This window comes from Peromyscus maniculatus, chromosome 21, assembly GCF_049852395.1.
Source record: "Peromyscus maniculatus bairdii isolate BWxNUB_F1_BW_parent chromosome 21, HU_Pman_BW_mat_3.1, whole genome shotgun sequence".
Classification (NCBI taxonomy): domain Eukaryota; kingdom Metazoa; phylum Chordata; class Mammalia; order Rodentia; family Cricetidae; genus Peromyscus; species Peromyscus maniculatus.
In genome coordinates, this window is record NC_134872.1 from 13,736,076 (window position 1) to 13,763,907 (window position 27,832).

General features: G+C 42.8%; 1 protein-coding gene and 1 pseudogene across 1 annotated transcript in view; one reads left to right on the plus strand and one right to left on the minus strand.

Moving 5' to 3' along the window:
- Specc1l (sperm antigen with calponin homology and coiled-coil domains 1 like) overlaps positions 1 to 27,832 on the minus strand; it is a 111,826-nt gene that overhangs the window by 10,826 nt on the left and 73,168 nt on the right. The window contains exon 13 of the mRNA XM_076558640.1: positions 24,382 to 24,484. Within this exon, the coding sequence (XP_076414755.1) occupies positions 24,382 to 24,484 (103 nt within the window). The remainder of the gene's footprint in view (positions 1 to 24,381; positions 24,485 to 27,832) is intronic.
- Positions 20,652 to 23,405, plus strand: LOC121824842 (ATP synthase F(0) complex subunit f, mitochondrial pseudogene; annotated as a pseudogene).

The window sequence follows — 27,832 nt, forward strand, 5'->3', positions numbered from 1 at the left end:
CACAAAGGCCACACCCTACAATAGCAATAGGACCACACTTTCAGTCACTCTTTCTACAAAGCATTTAGTCACAAGACCTACAATGGACACTAGTTTTTACAAGTAGCCTTTGGTGCACAGGCAGATCTCAATCTTGCAGGGCTCTCGCCAGGGGCACCTCTACACTGCAGATTAAGGGCTACAGGCTGAGAGTGTCACTTCCCAACTCCTACAGGGCAGCTGCCATGCTGGCCAGCTGATCCCGTGTGTGTGTGTGTGTGTGTGTGTGTGTGTGTGTGTGTGTGTGTGTGTCCTTCCACCATGTAAATCTCAGGTTATTAGACCCAAACTCAAGCTTGGCAGCAAATGCTTCTTTCTACCCACTGAACCATGTCATCAGTCCCGCTTTTCTGGAGAAAAAAATGTATACCAATTTCTGTATAGAATTTCTTTCTACTGTTGGCAGGCAACATTGACAATCACTTGGTAGGTTCCTATCACATCAGGTGGCTCACAACTCCCTGGGCACCTCTCTTCTGGCTTCTGGCAGTCAATGCATATAGCCACACACATACACATACTTAAAAATAAATAAAACTTGGGGTTGGAGAGATGGCTCAGCTTTTAAGGGCATGTACTGTTCTTCCAAAAGACCCAAGTTTGGTTCCCAGCACCCACAGCAGGGCCGTTTACAATTGCCTATGATTCCAATGCCGCTGGCCCCTATCCACATCTGCACTCCAGTGTGCATTATCCCATACACAGACACACATAATTAAAAATAAAAAGATAAAATAAATCTTAAAAAAAAATAATCACTTTAAGAAACAAAACAAGAAGAAGCAGGGCTGGGCAAAGTGACACATACCAGCCACATACCAAAATGCAATTCCAGTATTCTGAGGCAAGAAGATGCTGAGTTTGAGGCCAGCCTGGGCAACATAATGAGACTGTTTCTAAAACAAACAAACAAACAAACAAACAGGGAGCAAAAAGATATACTAGTAATTACAGTTCCAGTTCTTTAGTGCTGAGTTCTCACTTTGCATTTAGTTTTCACATCAGTTTTGGGCTTTTCTACCCAACAGAGCAGTTAGTTCTGTTGGCACAGGACACAGAAACAAGAGCTGTGTGATGTTTGTGAAAACAGGAGCGCTCCTCCTACCGGGTTGCCTGGTCCAACCTTGATAGGAGGCTGTTTACCTAGACTTACTGCTATGATACCGAGTTTGGTTGATATCACTTGGAGGCCCGCTCTTTTCTGAAGGGAATTGGAGAAGCATGGATATGGGGAAAGGGGAGGTAGGGGGAGAGTTTGGGAGGAGGGGAACCTGCAGTTGGGATGTATTGCATGAAAGAAGAATAAAATAAAATGTTTAAAATTTAACTAGGTTTTATAAATAAAATGTTAAAAAAAAAAGAATGAATGAAAACAGGGGTGCAAGAAAGATCCAATAAGAACTCAAGTGTAGTGGCACAGGCCTATTCTCCTAGCACTCAGGAAGCCAAGGAAGAAGGATCCAGAATTTAAGGCCAGCCTGGGCTACATAGTGAAACTACGTCTTTAAGCCAGCCAGTGTCAGTCGGAAAATGTCTACAATAACGTTCTGTGGTGATTTGAAAGAAAATGGCCCCCAAAGGGAGTGGCACTCTTAGGAGGCGTGGCCTTGTTGGAGGAGGTGTGTCACTATGGGGGCGGACTCCGAGATCTCTCTTGCTCAAGCTTCCCTCAGTGTGATTTTCAGACCATTTCCTGTTGCCTGAAGGATACAGCACTCTCAGCTCCTTTGCCAGCACCATGTCGATAATGAACTGAACCTCTGAAACTGTAAGCCGCCACCTCAATGAAATGTTTTCCTTTTAAGAGCTGCTGTGGTCATGGTGTCTCTTCACGGCAACAGAAACCCTAAGACAGATGCCGAATACAGAAAGTACCTTTCCATCCATTAAGTGTGATGTCACCTGTGACACTCACCTTGGAGGACCTGCAGCAGAGAACCTCAGGCCCCCGCACCTTTAATTTTCTGAGGGATGGGCGTCTGTCAATGGCCATCAGATGGGCCTGTCTTCTATTCCCTTGAAAGCACTGGGAGTTTAGGGGACATGAAAGCTCAGATGTACAGAAATCTCAATATATACTGAAAACGCCACGAAATATCTAAAAACGGGGACCGGGAGGACGGCTCAGTTAGCGAAGGGCTTGCCACGTGAGCCTGAGGGCCTATGCTACGGTCCTGCACCCCACAAAAAGTGTGTGTGGGGGGGACAGACAGTGGCACATGCCTGTAACCCCAGCACTGGGGAGACAGAGAGAGCAGGATCCTTGGGGCTTGCTGACCAGGCAGGCTAGTCTAATTGTTGAGTTCCAGGTTCGGTGAGGAACCCTGTTTCAAGACGATACGGTGGAAAGCAATCAAGGAAGATGTCTGGCATAGACCGTTAGCCCCATATGTGTGTGCAGAGGTACACACAAACAAGCACGTACATACACATAACACACACATCTAAAAACGTTTGAATCTGTCTGAAACTTAATTAAGGGCCACCAAATCACCTCTAAAGACCACATGTTCTTTAAATAGCCATTAAAGTTCTGATCTATTTAAGGAAATGCCATTTTATGGGTATCTGGCAAGAAGCCAGGGGGCATGACTCACGTTTCATCATCTACTTCCGTATGCCCTCGGCTATGGAGAGCAGAGTCTGCAGACCACACATGGTACAGCTATCTTCATTAAGAACCAGTTTTGTGATGTAAAGTGAAAAAGAAACCGAACAGGCAGGAGGAGTTACTGCAGGTGTCTACCTTCTCGCCAGGGGGCAGGGCTTGGAAGTTGTTTGGGAGCCTGGGTATGATATGCTGGGGGGGGGGTTAATTTATAAATAAATAAATTGAAAATAAACTCTTCTTTAAATCCCTCTCTCAGTGCTGTTAAAAGAAGGCCCAGAGGAGAGATGTGGGAGTCCCGTGGCACCATGCCCTTTCTTCCTGAAGTTGACCAAGGAGATGTGAGTTAGGGAAAGATGACACACCGTGACGTCCAGAAGCTGGGACCCGCTGTCACACTTTGAATAGGAACTGTGGCACTATTTGGGAAGGCTGTGGAAACTTTAGGAGGCAGGGCCTACCTGGAGTCGGGAGGTCCACTGGGAGTGGGCACTTGAGGCATATTATCCCTGGCTCCTCCTTGTTACATCTGTGACCCCTCATCACTAGGACTAAACAGTCCTCTCCGCCACACACTCAGCTGCCTGACTTCTGCTCAAACACCTGGGGCCAAGTAGCCATGAAACCATTAGCAAAAATCTTTCCTCCTTAAGTTCCTGCAAGGCAGCAGGGCAGAGCTGGTAAGCCTCCAAAGGCAGGGCCCAGGTGTCTTACCGGAGACCCTTAATCGCCCCTGCATACCACAATCACCTGCCAAGTTTTTCAGGTTTTCCTCTACCTGGCTGTGGTAATTTGAATGTGATTGGCTCCCATAAGCTTATAGGGAGTAGTACTATTAGGAGGTGTGGCCTTCTTGGAGGAAGTGTGTCACTGTGGGGGTGGGCTCTGAGGTCTCATATATGCTGAAGATACTGCCCAGTGAGACATCACTTCCTGTTGCCTGTAAGATGTAGGACTTGCAGCTACCTCTCCAGCACCATGCCTGACTGCATGCCGCCATTATGATAATAAACTGAATCTCTGAACTGTAAGCACCCCAATTAAATGTTTTCCTTTATAAATGTTGCCGTGGTCATGGTGTCTCTTTACAGCAATAGAAACCCTAACTGTGACACCTGCTCAACCCTAAAGCTGTTGATCCAACTGTCTAGAAAAGGTCAGGGCATCGTTTTCTTTAAACCTTTTCTTTAGGGGATGTGAGAGAGGACCAAGATGAGGCAGTAATGGACAAGACTGTCCATAACATGTAATCCTTAAGTTCGAGGACAGGCAGGGAACACACCCAGCCCAGCCTGGAAGCTGGGAAATCAAGGAAGACAATAAACCCAACAGGACTTTCTTGACCAAAACTGGATCAAGCCAACCAAACAGCTAACAAGAATTTCCCTATAAAGAGGTTTTACACTAATGATCCGGTGACCCTAGGGTTACCGGGACAGTGTTCAGAAAGAATAGGTATAACAACGATCAGCAATGACACCACAGAAAGACGATCATTCCTACTGCACACAGCTCCTCAACCCAGTTTCTGTCAGAATGTGACCTGGGATCAGATCTGCCCTCCCTCCAATCGGTTCACACAAGGGACAGAAGCACTGGGATTGGTGAGAAGCATCTAGAATGTGGACACAGCACACATGACAGAGTTCTTTTGATAGGAAACCTCAAGAAAAAGAAGAAATTTATAGACATAAATTTTGAAAAAGGACATGCCATCCAAATACAACGTGGAACTTTATGTGCATCTTAACTCGAGCAAATCAGTGTATTCTCAGCTACAATGAAACTGAATGGCTAGAGAGGCTTTAGAGTCCTCCAGGTGGTGGAGGGGTAGGAGGGTCCTAGGCAGATGAAGGGTAGGTAGTTGGAAGGACTATACAAGAATGCATTTTATTCCCATGACAAACAAACTTGCCTATCTGCCCAAATTGAAATGGGCCAGAACATGATGGGCATTTCTCCAAAGAAGGCATTAAAGTGGCCAGTACACTTATGAAAAGGCGTTCAACACCACTAATCATCCAGAAAACATGTTTGAAGCCACCATGAAATGCCACTTCACACCCATTAAGATGGCTGACATTTCAAAACAACAAAGGAGAATAGGCTAGGGATGCAGTTCAGTGGTCCAGTGTATGCTTGTTACATGCGAAGCTCTGGGTTTCATCCTCACCACCAAACTCCAAAGAAAAATGACAGTCACTGGAGCCACTGAGGAGCCTCACAAGTCCTCAGCCAGTCAAACATGGCCACCATATAACTAATGATGTACTCCAATAGTAAAGGCTTAGAAGTACTCAACACAGATGTTCAGATAAACACCTGGATAGCAACAGTCAAAGCAGCATTACAACCACAACAGTCCCCAAAGGGAAAAGCTCCAAATACCCACAATGGGTAAACGAAATGTAGTCTTTCTGTGCAACAGAATATTTGTCAGCCATAGAGAGGAATGATGTGCTGACACACTAAAACATGAGTGAATCTTGAAACTAAATGAAACACACACCAAGTAGATGAGTGGCTGCCAGGTACTGGAGGAAAGGAAAGGAGAGTGATAACTTCTTGTGTAGAAGATTTCCACTGGGAACTGATGGAAAGTTCTGGAGCTAGATATGCAATCTACGCACAGCACTCTAAATATAATTAATACCACTGGATTATACATATTTTAAATGGGTAAATGGTAAACTTTATTAAATGTGTTTTTCCCACAGTTTTTTTTTTTTTTTAATTAGCAGATATTCTGCAATACTTTATACCCAGTATGTCTATATGCCAGGCAGAGCTCAGTAGCAAGTAAGTTCTTTAGAATATTTACTAAAGGTCACATAGCTTAAATGTAGTTGCGATTTATGGGAATGTATTATGGCCCATCCTTAAAAAATTACTTCTTGCTGGGCAGCGGTGGCACACACCTTTAACCCCAGCACTCGGGAGGCAGAGGCAGGCGGATCTCTGTGAGTTCGAGGCCAGCCTGGTCTACAGAGTGTACAGAGTGAGATCCAGGACAGGCACCAAAACTACACAGAAAAACCCTGTCTCGAAAAACAAATAAATGAAAGAGAGAGAGAGAGAAAATAAATTATTTCTTAAAAACAAAAAAGAACTACAGGTAAGTGGCAGAGCATCTATCCACTGGCTTTCTGCACCACTAGAAGACTGAGCAGCCCTAGTACCACCATAGAAACTGGACCCATCATCCCTATGAACAGCTTCTTCAACCCCCAACAGTGAGATCCTGTCCCTGATTCTGAGAAACACAACCATGTTCAAATAATAATTTCCCAAACTGGTTCAAAGCTCTAAGAATGCCTCCAAATATATTGAAGCATCATAAATAAAATATGCAGTATGTTTGGGAGGGTTAATGGCTTTATACCTTTTTTTTTTTCAGTCAAATTAACCTGTTTTGAGAGAATAGTTAAGAGTAGGTTAGCAAATGTCACCCTAAGAAATAAGGATCCTATCTTTTGCTTCCCATGAGTGCGTCTAACAAGCAGTAACTTTTTAATGGAGGACCATGGAGGGCCAGCAATGATGGCTTCCTGAGGACTCAGGAGTTCCTGGGAGGAGATGAGTGCTGTCCAAAGCTGGTGACTGGGCTGCAGCCGATGATGAACTAAGGGCACGCTGTGAGCACTTTTATTAGCAGCTTAAGAATTAGTTTTGTTTTTCTTAATTAACATTCCTATAGATTTGATACTTCCACAGATTTAGCTTTGCTCTGCCAGGAGTTATTAAAAACCAAGATATAATTCTGACTTCAGAAGGCACTCACAGTAACTCTCAAACATCTGCCCTGGTGTGTGCTCTGGGACAGGCTTGGCAAAGCAAGATGGGAGGGTGACTGTATGGAAGCGTTGCCTGTCCCAAACGCATAAGAGAACAGGCATGTTTGAGGGGATGAAAATTAAGCATTAAGACATCCCTGGAGGCCTGTTTCAGTTTACTCTTAGGAAAAAAAAAAAGCTATCAATTTTGTGTTCAGGATCTGAAAGTGTAGGATGTGAATTCTACCAAGGAACCCCATGCAATCAACACAGAAACCTTGTTCAAGTACCTTCTCCACAAAGGCTCTTCAATCCATGCTAGAACTTTGCTTAAGGGATACACCTCTTTAGTCTAGAGACTAACTACTCTCTATTGTAAATCAAGGCAAGTATTGCATATGGATTTGAAAATACCTTCTCAGTAGAACATTACTGAGAAAGGCAAGCGAGGTCAGAGCATCACGAGTTTCAGACTTCTACGGGCAGGGCCTTTGATATTGGTGCCACTCTGCTCTAGCTAGAAGATCTTGACGACACATGGCTTTTCACTCATGTGAGTCCCACTCTTCTCACATGCAAATGGAAACAATAACCAAGTATGAGGGTCAATAGGACAGTTGGTAAAGCAGGCAGCTCCTCTTGCTGGAGCCGGCACACTGCACCTTCTCTTGTCTTCCTTGCTCCTGACCACAAGACAGTGTTGATTCAACCAAAAACATAGAACAAATGTAAAACACTGCTTCCTCACCCTTGGGAGAGGCTTCTGGGTACCAAAAGATAGACACAATGGTTTCAAATTCCTCATCTCTAGCCACGCCCAGAGATGAAGAAAGCCTCTATCATGGGCCTTCAGAGCGAACATTCAGAGAATTGCACTTACATGACCTTGCTTCCCAAAGAGACTCTTCAAAAGTGGGCTTCATCCTACCTAAGGACTTAAGCAGAGAATCTGATGGTTTTCTAGTGTCAGCCATGACTTGATGAATAATATGCAGGCATAAGAAAACACCAAGAGAAGTACAAATCCAGAAACAAAGTCCAGAGCATCTGAAAGCATAGACAAGGTTTGAATATATCCCTAAAGCCACAGCATCCTGCTAATCAATACACAGTGAGAAGATCTGGAGCACTGTACTGATGGCGAACCCCTCCACACACTTGGACACATCACTTCTGTCTTGGACTCACATTCAGGAAGCTTACCTGTCTGCCTCACTCCCTCATACTGAGATGGCACAGGAGAGTTAGAAGGACCCCTGGTCTTTCCTGGCATAGCTTGTCCTAGTTCTGAAATGCGGGTGATGTATTTAGCCTGACCCAGGACGCCCAGGCCATCCAAGTGCAGACATCCTGGATGTGAAATGCTGTGGTCTCACAGGAGCTCGGAAAGGAAATGATCTCAGGAAAGAGATGCTCTGCGTAGCATGCTCACCTTACGATGAACCTCTTTTGTTGTCTGCAGCAGCAACCGAGTTGTTCTCTTAAACCCGTGAGTGTTACTCTGCACACCCACCAGGTAGTTCTGGCAGAAGGAAATGGCAAAACCTCTGGGAAGGTGGCAGTGTGCTGCCACTCTTGCTTCCTCTAAGCCCCAAACCCCACAATTCACTTTCCTTTACTACAACAGATTGTTAAGAGAAACCACAGGAGATTTTACTGTGGACCAGGGTGTAACAGACACCACTATTATGGTGGACAGAGCTGACCAGGCCTTAGAGGGGAACATGTACTCCACCACCGCTGCCCTGTGCATGACACTTCATTCCTGACTCCATCGTTTCTGATTGTATTTTGCAAATGAGTTCATTTCCAGTTTTTCTTGCTATTTTCTTAGTATACAACACAGGATGCAACAAGATATAAAGGGTTGAGGACCGTAAGGGAAAAGCAAAGGCAACAGAAATACAAAGGGTACACAAAACTCCATGTTGATGTAACTAAAAAAATATCTGCAATGATGAATCTGAGTCATTAAAAAACAGTTACATTATGCCCAGGAAAAGGCATAGTTCTAAAAGGCTTGGAAATGATAGTTTCAGAAATAATTTGAAAGTTCCCGAGGACAAAGGTCATGCTCTAGATTACAAACTGTTCCTACTTGTATTTAATTACCCTCCGGCTGCCCATGGTCAGTGGTTATGTACACAGTTCATGGTTTAGAACAGAAACAGAAAACAGTTCTTCACAAGTTGAGACACTTGAAGGAGTCCGCATTAGAGATGCTCCTAACAAGCACCCCACTTAGCAGGCGTAACCCCAAAGCACCACTGTCACTGAGAGTAATACCTCATCCCACCTGACACTTAGCTCAACAAGGTCACAGCCTTTGTTTTCTCTACACTTAATTTATTTGGAAGAGTGTGGAGATGAAAACACAGGGCACTGAAACAGTAGAAACTCAAAAGCCCATGACCTAGAACCTGTTTCTGCACACTTTATCCCTCCATCCTTTCTAGAGCTGCCATTCTAAACCTGGTGAGACATCCTTCTCTTTGGAAAGGTCTGTGCTCTTTGCTTCATGTTATTCCATCTCTGATATTATGGGATATCCTGTATGAATCACTGTGACCATGTACTCTGTCCTTAAGATGCTTTTGAATCTATCACATACAATCCTCCCCAACTTAAGAGCCCACAGGCTACAAATCTCACCTCAATTTATGTCTTAAACCATATGCAGAGATGAACTCAGAACTAAATGCAGAAACTTTCCAGGAAAAAGAAGGAACAATTCTTTGAGATCTTGGGGTAGTCAAACATTTATATGTAACACCAAATCATCCATAAAAGATTTCCCTAAAAAATAATTTCATAAATTAGATGCTATTAAAATCAAGAACTTCTGTCCTTCAAAAAATATTAAGAGCAAAAATAGCAAGAACAGAAAGTGAGGAAATGTTTGAAATCCAGGCATTTTATGAAGGACTTGAACTTAAACTATTTAAAGAAATCCTAAAAGTCAACAAACAACACAGAATAACAGGACAAGCAGACAATTATATAGTAGCAAACACGACTATGGAAAGACGCTATAAAAACTAAACCACAAGGAAGCTGCACTTCACACTTTCTGAGGCCTTGAGCTGCCCAGGAGAGGAAAGAACCAGAGCCCTCCAACACTAGTGGAAAGCAAAGTGATGTGGCCCCTCCCACAGACAACTTGGCAGCTTCTTAAGCTGCTTCAACTCACCTCAGCTCCTCTCTTCACGAGTGCATTTAAGATACGCAGACAATGCTCTTGTCCCTCCCAAACCCACACGTTCAAACCTGAACTTCTATGGTGACGTATAAAGAGCCAGGGTTTGGGCAAGCGATCAAGTCATGACAGTAGAGACCCACTGAGTGGCATTAGTGTCCTAAAGGATTCCAAGCCAGATACAGTGGTACATGCCTGTGACTTCAAATATGTGTGTGTGTTGGGGGTGGGTAGGGTGGTACACTAGGCAGGAATTTGCTTGAGTCCATGTCTCCAAGAAGAGAGAAGAAGGAGGAGGATGAGAAAGAGAAAGAAGAAAATTAATAATAATAATGGAAAAAGAATTCCAAGCCAGATAGAGCAGTGCATATCTGCAACCCTGGCATTTGAGAGGCAGCCGCAGGAGATCAGTGAAAGTTCAACACCAGTCTGGTTGACCCAGCATGTTCCAGGCCTGACAGGGATACACAGACTATCTCAAAACCAAGCATAAACAAAAGAGTCCCAGAGAGTTCTGCTTTTTCTATCATGTGAAGATATAAGATGGCAAGTTGCAACCTGGGGCATGGACCTCACATAGACCACTGGAAACCCTGATCTCAGACTCTAGATCTTGTCTCCAGATCTAAAGGAATTATTTTTATTTGTAAATGATACTTTGTTTATCTATGATACTCTGTAAGAGCAGCTAAGCTAAACTATCATATAAACACATGCACATGAAGGTACCAGGAGTTTTACTTACAGTAGCAGTAACTGGAAACAATCCAAATGCTAGTGAGAAGATGGACAGACACACTGTGATACACCTATAACACAGGCTACTACTCAGAAGAAAGGGAAATGAATTACTGACATGTGCAACAGAACTGATTCTCAAAATAATTCTAAGAGGCGATTCCCACTATGTAAATTATTTCCACTTACATTAAGTTAAAAACTGTGCACATGATACACAGCACCCGCAGATGGATGACTGCCTGGAAACTAAGGAAGAAAGGGGAGATCCAAGGGAGTACAAAGTACATGAGGACCTATATGAACTTATGTGTCTGTCACCTATGGTTACAGTCTAACAAGTATATAAATGTCATCAGTTACTAAATTATAAACTGATATGCAGCTTACTAATACTTATCAATTATGCCTTAATACACCTATTTTTAAAAGGCATTCCAGGTCCACAAACAAGCAATATTCAGGAACTCAGAAATCCTCTGTTTTCATTTTCAGAGCTGTGCCCATTGTGTTGATGTGCACCTGTACCCCAGGGCCTGGAGACCTAAGTAGGAGGGTCTATGGCCAGCACAGACACAGCCCAAGTACCTCTAGTAAAAAGGTTACATCTGATGAAAGACAACCTGGATGGCTGCTGAGGGCCAGGGCTCATCTCCTTATGTGTTCTAGCATAAAAGCTACATCTTAGGTGATCTTCCAAGTCCTGCAGACACATCCAGATTGAATAGTGTGGATGCTTCCCTAGACTGTCACTTATTCTTGCCTTCATATTGCTTTACTCCCCCAGATTGCTCCTTCTTGGGAAGGAGAGTTTATTTTTAAAAAGAGTATAAGGCTGTGTCCAGCCTGTGTCATATTACTAGCTTCTCGGGGCATACAGCCACAGCAATCTCTCTGGACCACATTCTCTTTAGAACTTGTCACAACTCCCTCAAGATGTGCTACCTGTTTTCATAGCTTCATCACTGCCTGAAAACCAGTGTGGCAGAAAGGACATGACCAAGACCAGATCACAGAAGGAGAGACACTTGGACCTGTCTCTCTCATGACATGTGGCCCTAGAAGGCAGGTGTCGCTAGGAGAGGTTATGTATCGAGGCTCTGTCATAGCCATTAGCCACCAACCACCAGTCCTGAGGGAGATAGCCAAGAGATGACTCCAGCTGCAGCAGTACTGAGCCACCTCTGAGGAAACTAAATGAAGGGAGATATACCCATTATGCCCCACCCAGACTGCAGAGTGATGAGCTAAACAGATGAAGTCATTATCTGAAGCCATTAAGTTCTGGATGGTGCTTGTAGATGAGCAGGCCAGCCTTCTTTCTCTCAGGCCTAAAAAGCCCATTCAGAAAAGAAACCTCCCCCTCTTTCCCTGCTCCTGACAGTATAATGGCTGAGCGTCCTTTCCAGAATGATTTATCAGGAGGTGGCGGTCTTCATAAGTAAGCTGCTTCTACAAATGGAGAGGTCACCTGAAATAGCAGGATGCCCTCAGGCTAAACTCATTTATGAAATCCAAGGCAATCATCTATATAATGAAATCAATGGGTCAAACTCCAGCTCCTCTGTAGCTGCCACACCATGGAGCTAGCTAGCATCCTGAACCAGATGAAACACAGGAGAGGGGACTGCACACATTTATTTACAATGAATTTTTAAAAACTACTTGAATCAGACAATTTAATGATTCTGCTTTTAATAAAATAATTAAGCAGATCTTGAAAATGTTACTTAGCTGGTTTCTCTTCTATTTCTTAGCATTGCTCATAATAAAAATACCTACTTACGGAAACTTCCTGAAGAATCAGAATGCTGCTGGGGGAGGTGGGTGGGTAGCATAGTTTATAAAGAGGCAGCAGCTGAGAGCCTGGAGACCCAATTGGAAAGTCACAGACACTCATGTTGTGTCTCTCATCTGTAGGTTCCATATCCTAAGAAATTAAAGGCCCAGTCTGTGTATGCTAGGTCAGACTTGAGATAGCTATATTCCTTCCTCTCTAGCTTCACTTCATTTAGTGTCTCAGTGTCTAGCCTCAAACTCAGGATCCCCCTGCCTGAACCTACAAGTCTCCAACTTCTGTGACTAGAATTTGAGGTGCTGACTCAGTATTTATCTCCTTTTTTCTTTTTCTTTTGGGATAAGATCTTCCAATGTAGCTATGTAGCCCAGGCTGGCCTCAAACTCATTTTGAATTGGAGGATAAAACAACTCTTGATCCTCCTGCCTCTGCCTCCCAAATACTAGGATTTATAGACATACACCATCATGTGTGGGTTTAGTGCCTTGCTTTTCATCTAAGGAAATTCATCCTTAAGACAATTATTTTAAAGCTAACCAAGAACACTGGAAATCAAACATGTTACTACACTCAGTAGGCTTTTTTCTACATCATGGGCAGAAGTTACATGGAGGCAAAATGCACAGAAAATGAACAGAACTTCTGCATCCAGTGGAAAGACAAGGATCTAGAAATCCATTCAAACTCTCCAGGCCAGTCTCTTTGGGGCTTCAAAACCCACTGTGTTGGTGAAGTAATAATACTTATTTCCAGGCAGCTATTCTTGCTGTGTGCAGGGCAGCTGCATTATCAAACAGCTCCCCAAGTCCATGGCTTTTGGCTGTAGATCTAAAAATACTTACGAGGAAGAAGTTCCAAGTTGGCATTTAAGAATTGGTCTTGTTGAGCCGGGCGGTGGTGGCGCACGCCTTTAATCCCAGCACTTGGGAGGCAGAGGCAGGCGGATCTCTGTGAGTTCGAGGCCAGCCTGGGCTACCAAGTGAGTTCCAGGAAAGGCGCAAAGCTACACAGAGAAACCCTGTCTCAAAAAACCAAAAAAAAAAAAAAAAAAAAAAAAAAGAATTGGTCTTGTCATTTCTCTAATTCCTCACCTATGCAGGAAAGTCAAATTGTGTCAGCCAGGGACAGGGAGAGGTGACTGAGCAGTCTCACCTCCTGGGTGCTACAACATGCTTGCAAGGTATGATGGCTCACACCTGAACTCTAGCACTTGGGAGACTGCAAGTTCGGGGACAGCCTGAGCTACAATGTGAGAGCTCTATTCTCAAAAACAAAAACTCAAGACACAGATCAAAGTAATTTATGTAACAGTACTAAGAATTAACTTTGTAAAATTATAGCGCTGACATTTCTGGAAATAGATGTTAATAGATGCTGTCAAAATCATGTTTAGACAAAATGCAGTAAGTACACTTGCTTCTGGGAAAACTTTGTTTCCCAGCTGCTATGTTTGGCATTAGAAGGAATCCCCTGAAAACAGGAAACGGCTCTTTCACTCCACAGTGACCACAAAGCCATCATCTAACCTTTGCAGCACACAGCGCACACAGCCCAGGAAAAGCCCTGAGCTTTCCTATTCCCCCGTGGCGCCCTGGAGAAATGTGAAGCTCTTGTCTGTCCCCTGCTCTCCAGATGATGACCATCAAGGCAGAGGATGCTACATGCTGGCAGTTTTTCGGCTTCACTGTGCCACATTTTAGTGGACACACACCACAGAAAGAATGGGTGGGGCTACAAATCGGGCTATTCTTTCTCCCCTTTGTTCAAGTATTTTTAACCCCTGGAACACAGTAATATTTACAAACAATAAAATCGTTTCACATACTCAGTTTCCATGTAAAACACAATGAAAAAATGAAGAGATTTAGACTTCCAACTTAGATTTGATTCAGATCAAAACCTTATCTATACTTGCACCTTTTTAATTTAGCTCTGGGAAGTCATTCCTGTTACCTGATAGGTTAGTTATAGAAGAGGAAATTAATTATAACATGTTGTTGTAACTGGTGTCTCCAGCAGGACTCCAGCCTGCCTACCCTTGCTCATTCCACCCTCTCTGGCCTGGTCCTAATTCTAATCATGGAGCGAGAGCAGCCGCAGGAAGAGAAAGGAGAAAAAGAAGGAAGAATGGGGGGCGGGGTGCACGCTGTCCCATCTCTCTGAAAAATACTCCAGTCCTCTTTGAAAGCCAGAAGGGATGAAAGGAACGAGAACATGGGATGGGTCAGCTGAAGAGGCTTCCCTTCTCCTGCTGCATCCTCCTCTGCTCCAGCATGTGGACCGGCAAGAATGGAGGCACCTGAGCTCTGAAGGCAGTCTCCTTAGGCAGAAAGCATCATCTGCACACGCAGCTCACAAGCTTGGAAAGCTGAGCACAGTCACTTCATGTACTCTATGAAAGAACCTCCTTTTCCCCTGCTTGTCTGTGAATGGTCTATTGTCACAAAGGATGTTGGGAAGGTTTATCTCTTAACTATTCTGACTATGCTGACTCTAAACCATGGAGACACACCCCTGAAAGAATGAATATTAAGGTCCTGCCTTTGATTTTGCTTAGTCAAAAGAGGACTGAGGTTAGGGGAGAGAATACCAAAATAAAGCATGCTAGGAAATTTTTGACTGTGGTAGAGCAAAAGATAGACAAATACTTCCCCTAAAAAGCAAATTCAAAACAACACAAAAATTTTCAAAAATAACCATTTCGAACACTGGAAATCAACTCAAGGCAAATAACCTTATTATTCATGAAAAGTGGCTAAAAAAAATCTGAGGTAAGAATAGCAGGAGTGTGGTCCTGCTAAAACCAGCTCTTCTGGTCTTCTTTGCATGCTACACTCTAAGGTTTGCAGCACATGAGATCCAGACATGAGACTGACAGTGCAAAGAAAGAAGAAACCAAACCATACTAGGGGCGAGGCTGCTACCTTGTCTTTCCTTTTTTTAAGGTAATTAAGACAGAATTTACAGTATAGATCTTAGAAAAATCAGTAACAAATAAAGATACTAATGAATTCTCTGCCACTGAAAAGCAGCACAACAGAGGAGCTGGGCAGATCACTCAGTTGGAAAAGGACTCGCAATGCAAGCCTGAGGCCCCGGGGCAGTGCTTGCACCCCAGTGTTGGGGGTAGATCAAATTAGGTGTCAGTCAGCCTAACTTACTCAGCAAGCTCAAGCCATGGAGACTCTACAAGAGGGGAGGAAAGAGGAAGGGAGGGAGGGAAGGGGCTGGAGAAGTGGTTAGGAGAGTACAGTGCTCCTCCAGAGGACCAAAGTTCAGTTCCTAGAACCCAGGACAGATGGCTCACAACCGCCTGTAACTCCAGCTCCAAGAGACCCAACAGCCTCTTCTGGGCTCTAAGGGTACCTGCATGTATGCACATACCCACACACATAGACACATAATTAAAAATAAAAATATAACAAAGAAGGTGGGCAATATAAGGAACAATGGCCAAGGTTGACTTCCAACTCCACATGCATAAGTACAGATGTAGAAGGCACGGGCACATGCAGACACACACCTGTGCACACTCAGACATACAAAAATACACATACCATGCTGAATGAATAGAAGAAAGTGAAAGTATATATATAGCAGAAAAAGTAAAATTAAGAATAAAAGATATCAGCCCGGCGTTGGTGGCGCACGCCTTTAATCCCAGCACTCGGGAGGCAGAGCCAGGCGGATCTCTGTGAGTTCGAGGCCAGCCTGGGCTACCAAGTGAGCTCCAGGAAAGGCGCAAAGCTACACAGAGAAACCCTGTCTCAAAAACCAAAAAAAAAAAAAAAAAAAAAAAAAAAAAAAGAATAAAAGATATCACCAAGGATGAAAAAGTCATTTCATAACAACAGAAGCAAATTTCTCAAGAGAAAGAATCGTAAACATCTACGAATCCAGTAAGTTTCTGGAGCTAGGCAAGCCAGTGCATACCAGCCATCCCAGTATGTGGGAGCCTGCGGCAAGAGAAAGGCCTCACGTTCTAGGCCAGCCTCAGATATAGAGAGAAACCAGCAACCGACCAACTAATTAGCTAGTGTCAAAGTGCCCTGAACCGTTAGAAGTACAGGTAGAGAAATCTGTAACTGTTGCCAAGAGATTCTAATGTCCCCCTCAATGTCCTTACAAAACTAAGGATGGGAGCCATGAACACGACTCTCACAATGAAACTGAACTGGCATCTACACAGCGTCCCTCCAGCAACAGGAGATGAGCATCCTCTGAACACTCCAGACCACAGTCCGAGGCCTCAAATGAGTCTGAATAAATTTGAAAGGATTCTCTGTGCACAATGGAATTAAACTAGAAACATTTAGATCTCTGGAAAAATCCTCAAATATTTAGAAACCAAACAACACTCTCTAAGCAGCCCATGGGTCAAAACCCTAAATCAGTCACCTACTTGACAGACTACGACAGGAGGATGGCTTGAGTCCAGGAGTGCAAGGCCTAAGCAACGCACCACAGTGTTTCAAAATAAAATTAAGTAAAAATAAAACAGAAAGAAATGAAAAGAAATGTTAAAGAGTATTTGGGATTAAAATAGAACACATCACAACTTATAGAATGTCAACTGAAAAGATGAAAAGCTTCAACTCAAGGTATCAACTTTCTTCACCCTAAGGAACTGAAAAGCAAGTGAGCCTTCCTCGGTCCCACCTGCCCCACAGCCCCTCTACACACGCCCTGCACCCATGCCATTCTGCCCAAGTCCGTGGATCTGAGGACCAAGCACTGCCCTTCTGGAAACGTGAGACAAAATAAGTTATTCCTCCTTCAAAACCAAAACCAAATGGAACTCAAAGGAGCAAGAAAGAAACAATAACAATTACAGTGGGATTGATAAAACAGAAACTAAAAATAACAGAGACTATCAAAACCAAAACCAAACACCAATTCTTCAGTAAGACAAATATATTTGATAAACTTGTAGGCAGATTAATCTGAGAAAAAAAGACTATAAAAATTACACTATTATATATAAAAGGAATCCTACAGATACTCCGAATACCTCTGTCAACTCAGATTTCTTAAAACTAAGTTCATTCATAGATAAAGAGATAAACAGTCTGTATCCATTAAAGAAATCAGATTTTTTAGTTAAAAACTTCCCCACAAAGAAAACCCCAAGTTCAGAGGCTTCACTTGGAAATTCTACCAAATACATAAAAAAATCATGCCAGTTCTACACAAATGTCTCCACAGACCCGAAGAGGTAATTCCTAACAATTTATTCAAGGAAGTCAACATATCTTGATGCCATATACTGACAAAGTATACAAAAACAAAGTGATGTAACTTCTAAAAATATTCTTAATAGGTTCTAACAATAAAGAGAAAATATAATACTCCATTAACCATTAATATTTGTCCTTGGAATACAAAGGATTTAATATTCAAAACTGAGTGATTTAATTTCCTCTGTCAACAAACCAAAAAGAAAAACCATAAGATCAACTCAACAGACACAGATAAAACACTTGAAAAAACACAACATTCCTTCTTGGTTTGGGGTGTTTTTTGGAGGGGTGGATGGGTGGAGGGCTTATTTATTCATTATTTTATATACTGCATGCACCACATTCATGCCTACAGAAGCCAGAAAAGGACATCTGATTCTCTGGAACTGGAGTTACAGACACTTTTGAACTGCCATGTAGGTACTGGAAACTGAACCTAGGTTCTCTGGAAGAGCAGCCATTGCTCTTAAGCCCTGAGCCATCTCTCCAACCCCACCCCCCTTTTTGAGATAGGGTCCTACTACATAGCCTTGGCTATCCTCAAACTCACTATGTCATAGAGATCCTCTGCCTCTTGAGTGCTGGGATTAAAGCCATAATACACTACTACCCCTGGCTCACTCTTGATATTTTTTTAAAAAAGAAAACCTCAGCAAAGTAGTAATAAATGGAAACTTTACTTATTGATATCACCAAGCAAAAAAATTATGTAAATAAACAAATATAGGTAAATATGGTACTCAATTCAAGGTGCTTTCTTCTCTACAAGTTTGGAAGAGCTGTCTTGGTTAGTTGCCTTTGAAGGTACTTCTTGTTTGTTTGTTTGTTTGTTGGTCTCGGGAGAGGCCTGGGCCTATTACTGAACTGTAACGAAACAGAAGTCCACACTGCCGGCTAAGGGCTGATATGGACTTACTGACTGATATGGACTTACCACAGCTTCCTGACAACACTACCTACACTTTTGTTCCCTGACTTCGACCTCTACACTCTGCAGAAGTCCCAGCACAGAGCTCACTACTAATTTTTATATTAGAAGGAAATATTACAATGCAGATAAAGCATTGTCCTTAAAACCATGAGTGATGGGCTGGGTGGTAGTGATGCACGCCTTAGTTATCAGCACTTGGGAGGTAGAGGCAGGTGGATCTCTGTGAGTTCGAGGCCAGCCTGGTCTACAGAGTGAGTACCAGCACAGCCAAGGCTATACAGAGAAACCCTGTCTCAAAAACACAACAACAAAACAAACGTAAGTGATGGGTTGGGGATTTAGCTCAGTGGTAGAGCGCTTGCCTAGCAAGTGCAAGGCCCTGGGTTTGGTCCTCAGCTCTGAAAAGAAAGAAAGAAAAAAAAATAGAGTGATGAAGCCATAAATTCTCCACTAAGAAATGCCTGATATTGTCTACATATTAATGGAGCACATCTCTCAATAAAACTTCAAGGACCTCAAGCAGGACTCAAATCTGTGTTTATTAAACTGCTTTGTACTAGATTAAGTGATTTCATTATCCTTTAGATTTAGCTAATTCATTTCTAAGTGTGGTGTTTTATCAGAAACTGAGTATTTTCATCTAGAACGAAGCTCTCAGGCTGGGAAGCTGGCTCTAGGGGTAGAGTGTTTGTCTGCATAAGAACGAGGACCAGAATTTGGATTCCCTCTTGTCTCTGGGGAAGCAGAAACAGCAGGTGCCATGGGTCTTGGGCCTTGGGGAGAACCGGCCACTATTACTCTGCTACTATGACATATTATTAAGTTGATTTCTAATGACTTATCATTATATCTATAGATTAGTGTGTCTTTTAACACTCATCCGAGATGACGATGAACACAGACCCAAATCTGGCTGAGGAGTAGAGAATAGGAGTCTGCAGAGTGAACGGCCTTAAACAGGACGTCTATACCATGCCCCCTGCCCAAGGCCAAGAGATCCTTTGGAAGAGGGGGAGGAAAGACACAGCAAGAAAGGCAGCACACAGGAGCTCACAGCAGCTGCAACAGCACACACAGGACATGTACAAGCTCAAGGTGCAGAAGGGAGATGAACACAGAATCCCATCCCTAAGCTGAGGAGCCACAGGCGACGGACAGATGAGGGAGAAGTAAGAGTCGGTGTCCTTTTGTGGCCCCTGGAATCGACCACCCTTCACTGGAAGGCCACACATCCAAGCGTACAGGAATAGTACAAATCTGACTTGATATTTGTTGTTGTCGTTGTTGTATAAAAAAGAAGACACTAAGTGAAGTAAATAGGGAAGGGGGAGGGTAGACCTGGGAGGAGATGGGAGACAGGTGTGAATATGATCAAAACACACTATAAAATTCTCAAAAAACTTTGAAAATTTATTAAAAGAAAGAATATTTGTTGGGCTAAATTCCGTATTTAAATGACAATTCACAGCATGACTGTGGCGACTGGGGACGCAGTCAAGTGGTTAAGCATGCCAGGCCCTGAGCTCCATGCCCAACCCAGTACAGCGTTGCTGCCAAAAGAAAGAACACAGCCAAACCAAGGTCCAGTCCTTAATTTGGTACTTCTAGAAGTTGCTTGTGGAATCACAATATAACTGAGGCAGTCCTTTATCTTTCAGGGGGTTTCTCTCCCTCAATAAACCAGAACATCAAGGTCCTTCCAATGCTAACTCTCGTGGTCCAAAACTGCCGTGCTTAATAAATGGCAGGGCACAATTTAAAGGAGACAAAAGTATTTGTTAGATAAAAGGTGTATTTACAATAGCTTATTTTGTAATGGATGGATAATAAGATTACAGTTATCAGCACAGTAATTTGAGGATGCCATTTAAAAGAGTTAAGGAAAAAAGATATGAGTATTAGGGAATCTATCTCCATTGATGAGACAGCTTCTATGACATAAAGCATTTATGGTTCATTTGGGGGTCTGTGAAAACAGTGCATACTAAGTGTCACGTAACAGCTCCTGCTCCACTAAACAGTCAAGTGTCACATCGTGCCCTTTCTGAACAGAGATCTGTGAGGCGGCAGAGACCAAAGGCCTGAACCCACTGCGGGTGTCTAAGGATACATGCTCACCCATATGCACAGACAGTCTGGAAAGGGGCTCTGGCACTTCTTACGTGGCATCTGACACATTAAGAGCTCTAACAGATCAGCCTTTTAGTTTAAAAAGATTATGGTAGGGGCTGACGAGATGGCTCAGCTGTCAAGAGCACGTACTGTTCTTGCAAAGGACCTGAAATCAGTTCCCAGCATGCACACTGTTCGGGACATCAGGACTGTATGATGGTGTCACTCGTGCCACTGAAGCTCACAGAGGTTAAACATGGAGGGCTGCCAAGCTGCTACTGATGCAGAATTTCGGCTGCAGGGGCACTGTGGGAGCCTTTCAGAGGTTACAGCCAGCAACACAAGTACATCAGCGCCAGGAAAGGCAGCATCGCAGGGTTTAACATGGTGCTGGCAGCCTGTCTGGTTTCCAGCTACTGCATTTCTTACAAGGAACTCAAACATGAGCGGTGTGTAAGTACCCCCGAAGAGAGATGAGCATGGAGGGCACTGAACACCGAGGACAAAGGGCTGCCAGCTCCTATCCATGAAGAACTCAACTGTGGCTGAATCTCTAAATCCTGAGAACTAACATCCAATAAAAGGTGACTGGTTCAAAAAGAGTAGATGGCAAGAAATAATCAAACTCAAGGCTGAAATAAATGAAATAAAAACAACAACAAACACAAAGAATCAATGAAGTAAAGAGGTGGTTCTTAGAGAAAAAAGAAGATTGGCAAATACTTAGCCAAACTGAATAAAAAAAAAGACAGAAGATCCAAATTAATAAAATCAGAGATAAAAGTGGGCATTTTACAACAGACACTAAGGAAATTCAGAGAATCATAAAGACAAACTTTAAAAATCTTCACCAAACTGGAAAACACAAAATAGATGAATTTCTTGATGTATACAATCTACTAAATTTAAGTGAAGAACAAATAAGCAATTTAAACAGACCCATAAGCCCCTAATGAAAGAGAAGCAATAATTAAGTCTCCCAAAAAACAACCAAAAAAAAGGGGGGGAGTCAGATGGGTCAGATGGATTCAGCATAGAATTCTACCAGACCTTTGAAGAATAATTAATGGCAATACTTGTAAAATTATTCCACAAATTAGAAACTGAAGGAATACTTCCTAATTCTTTCTATGAGGCAACAATTACCCTGATTCCAAAACCACACAAAGACCCAACAAAAAAAGAAAATTACATCATGGTAATTTGAATGTAACTGGCCCACATAAGCTCATAGGGAGTGGCACTATTAGGAGGTGTGGCTCTGTTGGAGTAGTATGACCTTGCTGGAGGAAGTGTGTCACCATGGGAGTGGGCTTTGGGGTCTCATATATGCTCAAGCCACAGCCAGTGTCTCAGTTCACTTCTTGTTGCCAAAAAACCAAAGATACAGAATTCTCAGCTCCCTCTCCAGCACCATGTTTGCCTGCATGCCACCATGTCCCACCATGATGATAATGGACTAAACTTCTGAAACTGTAAGCCACCCAATTAAATGTTTTCTTTTATAAATATTGCCATGGTTATGGTGTCCCTTCACAGCAATAGAAACCCCAACTAAGACACAGATCAATTTCCTTTATGAACATAGATGCAAAAATTCTCAATAAAAATACTTGCAATCTGGATCCAAGAACACATCAAATACAATTTCCACCATAATCAAGTTGGCTTCATCCCAGAGATGCAGGGATGATTCAACATACATAAATCAAGAAACATAATAAACCATGTAAGCATACTGGAAGACAAAACCCACAAGATCACTTCATGAAGTGCAGAAAAGGCCTTTGACAAAAGCCAACATACTTTCATGATAAAAGTCCTGCAAGACTAGGGATACAAGGGATATACCTCAACATAATAAAGGCAATCTACACCAAGCCCAGAGCCAATCAACCTAAACAGAGAGAAACTCAAGCATTCCCACTAAAATCAGAGCAAGACAAGGATGTCCACTCTCTCCATACCTATTCAATATGGTACATGAGGTCATAGCTGGAGCAACTGGACAAAGGAAGGAGATCCAGGGGAGACGGATGGTAGGAAGAAATCAAAGTACCTTCATTTGCAGATGATGTGATTTTATATATAAATAACGCTAAGATCTCCACCAGGAAACTTCTATAGCTGATAAACACTTTCAGCAATGTAGCAGGATACAAAATTAGCACATAAAAACCAGTAGCCTTTTTATAGACAAAGGAAAAACAAACTGATGAAGAATCAGGGGAACAACACCTTTCATAATAGCCTTAAAAATATATCTTGGGGTAACAACCCTTTGCTTTCTTTAAAAAAAAAATTCTTATTTGATGAAGTACACATACAATTTACAAGTATGAGAATTCTGCACTACTATACTTCCGTCAGCACCTGCCATCTCATCTTGCAACTACTAAACAGTAACTCCCGTCCCTCCTTCTTCTAGCCCCACACAAAGACGGTTCTACTGTCTGTGTGCATTGTGTCGCTGTTGTGGGTATTTACATCAGCAGAGTCATAAAGAATCAATCGGTCCTTTCGTATAGGGTTTGTTTCTCTAGCCTTGAAGGTTCATTTACAGTGTATCAGAATGTTTTCATTACACACATACAACATTCTGCTGCAGGCAGAGATCTCATATCACTCGTTTGCCAATGGTCACTGGGATACTTGTACGTCTCACCTTTTGGCCACTGTGAATTATGGTGCTATGGACATGGGAATACCTAAGCTGTCTCTTTGGATCCTTGTTTTCAATTCTTCGTTTATATATCCAGAGATATAAGTGTCAGGTAATATGGTAATTCTGAATGTTTTTAAGGATTGCTATAACACTTTACATTTTGTCTAACAATGCATGGTTCCCTAATCACACCCTCACTCTACTCTCCACTTTAGCTAACGAGAGCTGGAAATGGGCAGACTACTGGCAGATGTTCAGTGACTACTGCCTTCTCCTACATCTCCGGCATGGACTTGGCTCATTAATCCTAAATGAACTGACAATCACTGCTTGAAGTCAGGAGGCTTCTTAATGGTAGGTCTTGTTCACGGATTCCTCTACTACTTTGTCATTTCTTTCGCAGAAAAATCTTCTATAAATATAGTTAGTTCTTTTTTGGTCATTTTGTTGGCATGAGCCCAGGAATATAGAACTCCAATCAGTTTGTGGAACTCCCCTGCACCTTTATGAGGAACATCAGTTGCAATCTGGAAAAAGTCTCTGTAATTTAAATCCTTTGTGAGGCCCCTAGGTAAATCTAAATCACATTTTTTTAGCAGTATAACAAATACATTTAATTTGTGTGGAATTAGATCTCTGCTTCATGGTCATATTTAATATCACGTCAAATAAAACCTGAATAAAATGCTGGAAGAAAGAGAGGAAGAAGCAGCAGGATATTGTAACAGTCCAGACAGGAAACAATGAGCCATGAACTACAAAAGGCTATGAAAACAAAGCCAGGCACCGAATGCCTACACTATTTTAAGTGAAATCTGTATGTTTCAGTCTTAATCTGGATGTCATCTCAACAGAAGCACTTGCTGGATTTAAGAAGTGCTGTAGGGGCCAGTGAAAGTCCTCAGTGGGTAAAAGTGCCTACAGCGCAAACCTGACAACCTGAACTAGCCTGGAACCCACAGTGGATGGAGAGAAACAACTCCCAAAGGCTGTTCCCAATCTCCACATGCACACTGTGGCATGCATACCCATGCACACTCACAAACACAAAGCAAGGAAGACTTTTTAAAGCTCATCAACAGTCCTGGAAAACTGGTTACTTTGCAAACATAAGAAACTTATTTCGTCCCGGGAGCACTCAACCAAGTTTAGTATGGACTTTGAGAATGTGTTCCTAAAACTCGGGTAAGAATCATTTTGAATGTGAGATACAAAGTCAGTCGTGGCAGCTGACACTTGTTCAGCACTTGTTCAGACGGAATGAGAGAAGCACACCGTTACCTGATAGCCTTCTGTTTTCTTCTGACACCACTTCAACAAGGCGTTCCTCTTGGATCCTCCATATTCTCGTGCCAAAGCTGAGAGGGGGTCTTTCCGTTCCTCCCTAATTTGTGAAAATAAGGAACCCCAAATTGAAATATTTGAGTACCACAATAAGACCACAGCACTAATTGCACTTTTGAATAGATAAATGCACAAAATGAAGGCTGTTTTATGGTAAGACACAGCTTTTGATTTAATTTCACAATCAGTTTTTAGTTTGCGGTTCCACAGACCTACAGCTATCAAGGCTAGAAGGAGGAATTCCACTCCCCATCTACATGGCAACAAAGATTCTGAATCAAGTGCATTCAGAAGTGATAGGATGCACTCCAGGGTGCTCAACGTGATACTGCTGACATCTAAAACTGTTCCAGGTCTTTTATTCAACAGCTCGCTCAATTCCATAGCATGCTTTGATTTATTTCACTTCTTTTTATCCCCTTATGTCCTTACTTCTCTCATCAACTTGAAAACCACTCATTTTAAGTGTCAAGGACAAGGTTCTATGAGATGAGAAATTCTAAAACACAGCCTATATGGAGCTCAAAATTAGACAAATAAAACAGAAAGAAACGGCAATAGGGCTGGAGATGGCTCAGTGGTTAAGAGTGCTGACTGCCCTTCCCGAGGACCCGGGTTCAATTCCCAGGACCTACACGGGAGCTCACAAGTGTCTGTAACTCCAGGTCAAGGGGAAACAATGTCTTTCCCTCTGGCCTCCACAGACTCCATGTATGCATGCAGTGCACAGATATACAATCAGGCAAAACATCCATACACAAAAAGTAAAATAATAAAAATAATTTTACTATACCTTTTAAAGGTATAGGGGGAAAGAGACAGCAATAAACATTGAAAACACATATTACATTGTATGTGGTGGCACTCAGGGAGCAGAGGCAAAGAGAGCTTTGTTAAGTTCAAGGCCAGCCTGGTCTACATAGAGAGCTCATGAAACAAAACAAGAACAATCACACACACACACACACACACACACACACACACACACACACACACACACACACCCCAGAACCAAAACCATATGTATCACAAGCCCAAGCTCAGCCTGTGGGGAATCCTGTAATCCCATCATTTCTGAGCGGAGGCAGGAGGAAGGCTTCAAGCTCAAGGCCTATCTAGGTTTCGGTGAAAGTTCTGGGCTAGCATGGGTGATTAGGGTAACCTTGTCTCAAAGCCCACCAATACAAACAACAAAACCTAACCTAACAATAAAAAGGAAAATGCTAAAGCTGCTGTTCGGTGCCAGAGTGCTGGCCTAGAAAGTGCAGGGCCCTAGCTCAATGCCTAGCATCGCAAACAAAACAGAACAAAAAACCATGTATCACTTCTGAAAAATATCTCATGTGTTCACTGCTAAACTGTATGCCCTGACTTTTGAGAAGAAAGCTCACTGTGTCCCAGGCTGGGCTCAAACTCCTGAGCTCAGCCCTTCGGCCTCCTCTCCCTGAGTGCTAAGATTCGGGTGTGCTCCACTGTGCCTAGCAGGCCCTTGGCACTGCAGGGTGACCACGCTGCTTTGTCCTTCACTATCTACTTACTCACAAAACGTACGCATATGGACGCACATTTCTCAGAGGTTGGTCACATAAGAAGTATGGCTTTAAAAGTTAGCTCATGGGCCTGGAGAGATGGCTCAGAGGTTAGGAGCACTGGCTGCTCTGCCTGAGGACCCAAGTTTGATTCCCAGCACCCAGATGACAGCCCTGGGGATCCAATGCCCTCTTCTGGCCTCTGTGGGTACTACATACACATGGTTCGCAGACATACAGGCAACACACAAAACAAAAATAAAGGCTATTTTTAAAATAAATAAATACAAATAAAAGTAAGTTCATATACCAGGCATGGTGACATAAGCCTATAATTCCAGCACCTGGGAAACTGAGGTATGAGAATCTAAAGTTCAAGGCCAGCTTAGGCTATGAAGGGAGGTCCTGTCTCTACAATATGATAATCTTTTAAAAAGTTCATCATTTAAACCTAAACCTAAAACTATACACAAATAAGTTTCTGAAACCCTTTCCTTCTCCTTTTTTTTTTTTTAATTTATTTATTATGTACACAGAAGAGGGCACCAGATCTCATTACAGATGGTTATGAGCCACCATGTGGTTGCTGGGAATTGAACTCAGGACCCCAGGAAGAGCAGTCAGTGCTCTTAACCTCTGAGCCATCTCTCCAGCCCTCTCCTCCTTTTCTTAATCTTATACCTGTAGACAGCTTTTCCTCATTCCCCCAAATAGTGTATGCTAGAATTCTGATATTATCTTTTCTCTCTAAACTTTTTGTGTGTGTGTAGAAAAAAAAGGTCTCATTATCTGTCCTGGTTGGCTTCAAACTCCCAGAGGCACCTGTCTGTCTCCTGTGTTTGTGTGTACCATTCCTGCACACCTCTGAACTCTTACTTACTTAGGTAGCTTCTGCCAGAAGGAACAGACACAAACATAAACTCACATTTATTTTCACGTCCTGCTGACAATGATTAACATAACATCCTGTTGTCTAATGTCCAGTCTGAACAATCAGAGCTGCCTCTCATATCTGCTACGCCTGCATTCCTCACACAATTCATTCACTCCATTTATTACCTTGAATCACACCAAAGTGACCCGGTCTGACTTTAAAAGGTTCCATCAGCTAGCTATTTAATCACATCTTCTTCTCCACCATGAGACTCTAGAGACATCGTCTTGTGACTTTCTGTGTCTGTCCCCTAAACCAGCACAGCATTTCCCACAGATCACATGCCCTGACTTCATGCTTATTCACCTCTTTCCTATGTTTATTCATGTTATTTATCCTGCCAATGATGTCGCGATCCACAATCCTCAAGGCTTCACCCAGGTTCTACCTCAGGCCCTAGCAAGCCTTCTCTAATACTCTACCAGGATGCCCGTGGTTCAACTTCATAACACATGGTTGGAAAGCATTTCAGATTTCAGAGCTTTTTCAGCTTGTTTTTATTTAATGTTTTTTAGACAGAGTCTCACTATGTAGTCAAGGTTGGCCTCATAGTCTTTTTGCCTCCGTCCTCTGAATGTTGAGAATGTAGGCATGCCCTGAATCCACGTGTATGGCTTCTTTTTCTTCCTCCTCCCTTATCTCATTTCTTTACTTATGACACTGGGAATCGAACCCAAGGCCTTTATACATGCTAAACAAGTATGTGACCACTGAGCTACACCCTCCCCAAAAGCAAGCACCAGGGTATTTACAAAGAATTTACCAGTAGAACATCTCTAATTTGAAAATCGAAAGTCTGAAACATTCTGACCTTCATGCTGGTACTCAAAATGGCATGTCCTTGGCTTTTCACACTAGGGATGCCTCACCTACCCTTACATTTCTAGTTTAAAACAAAACAAAAGTCGACTCTGAATAACACACC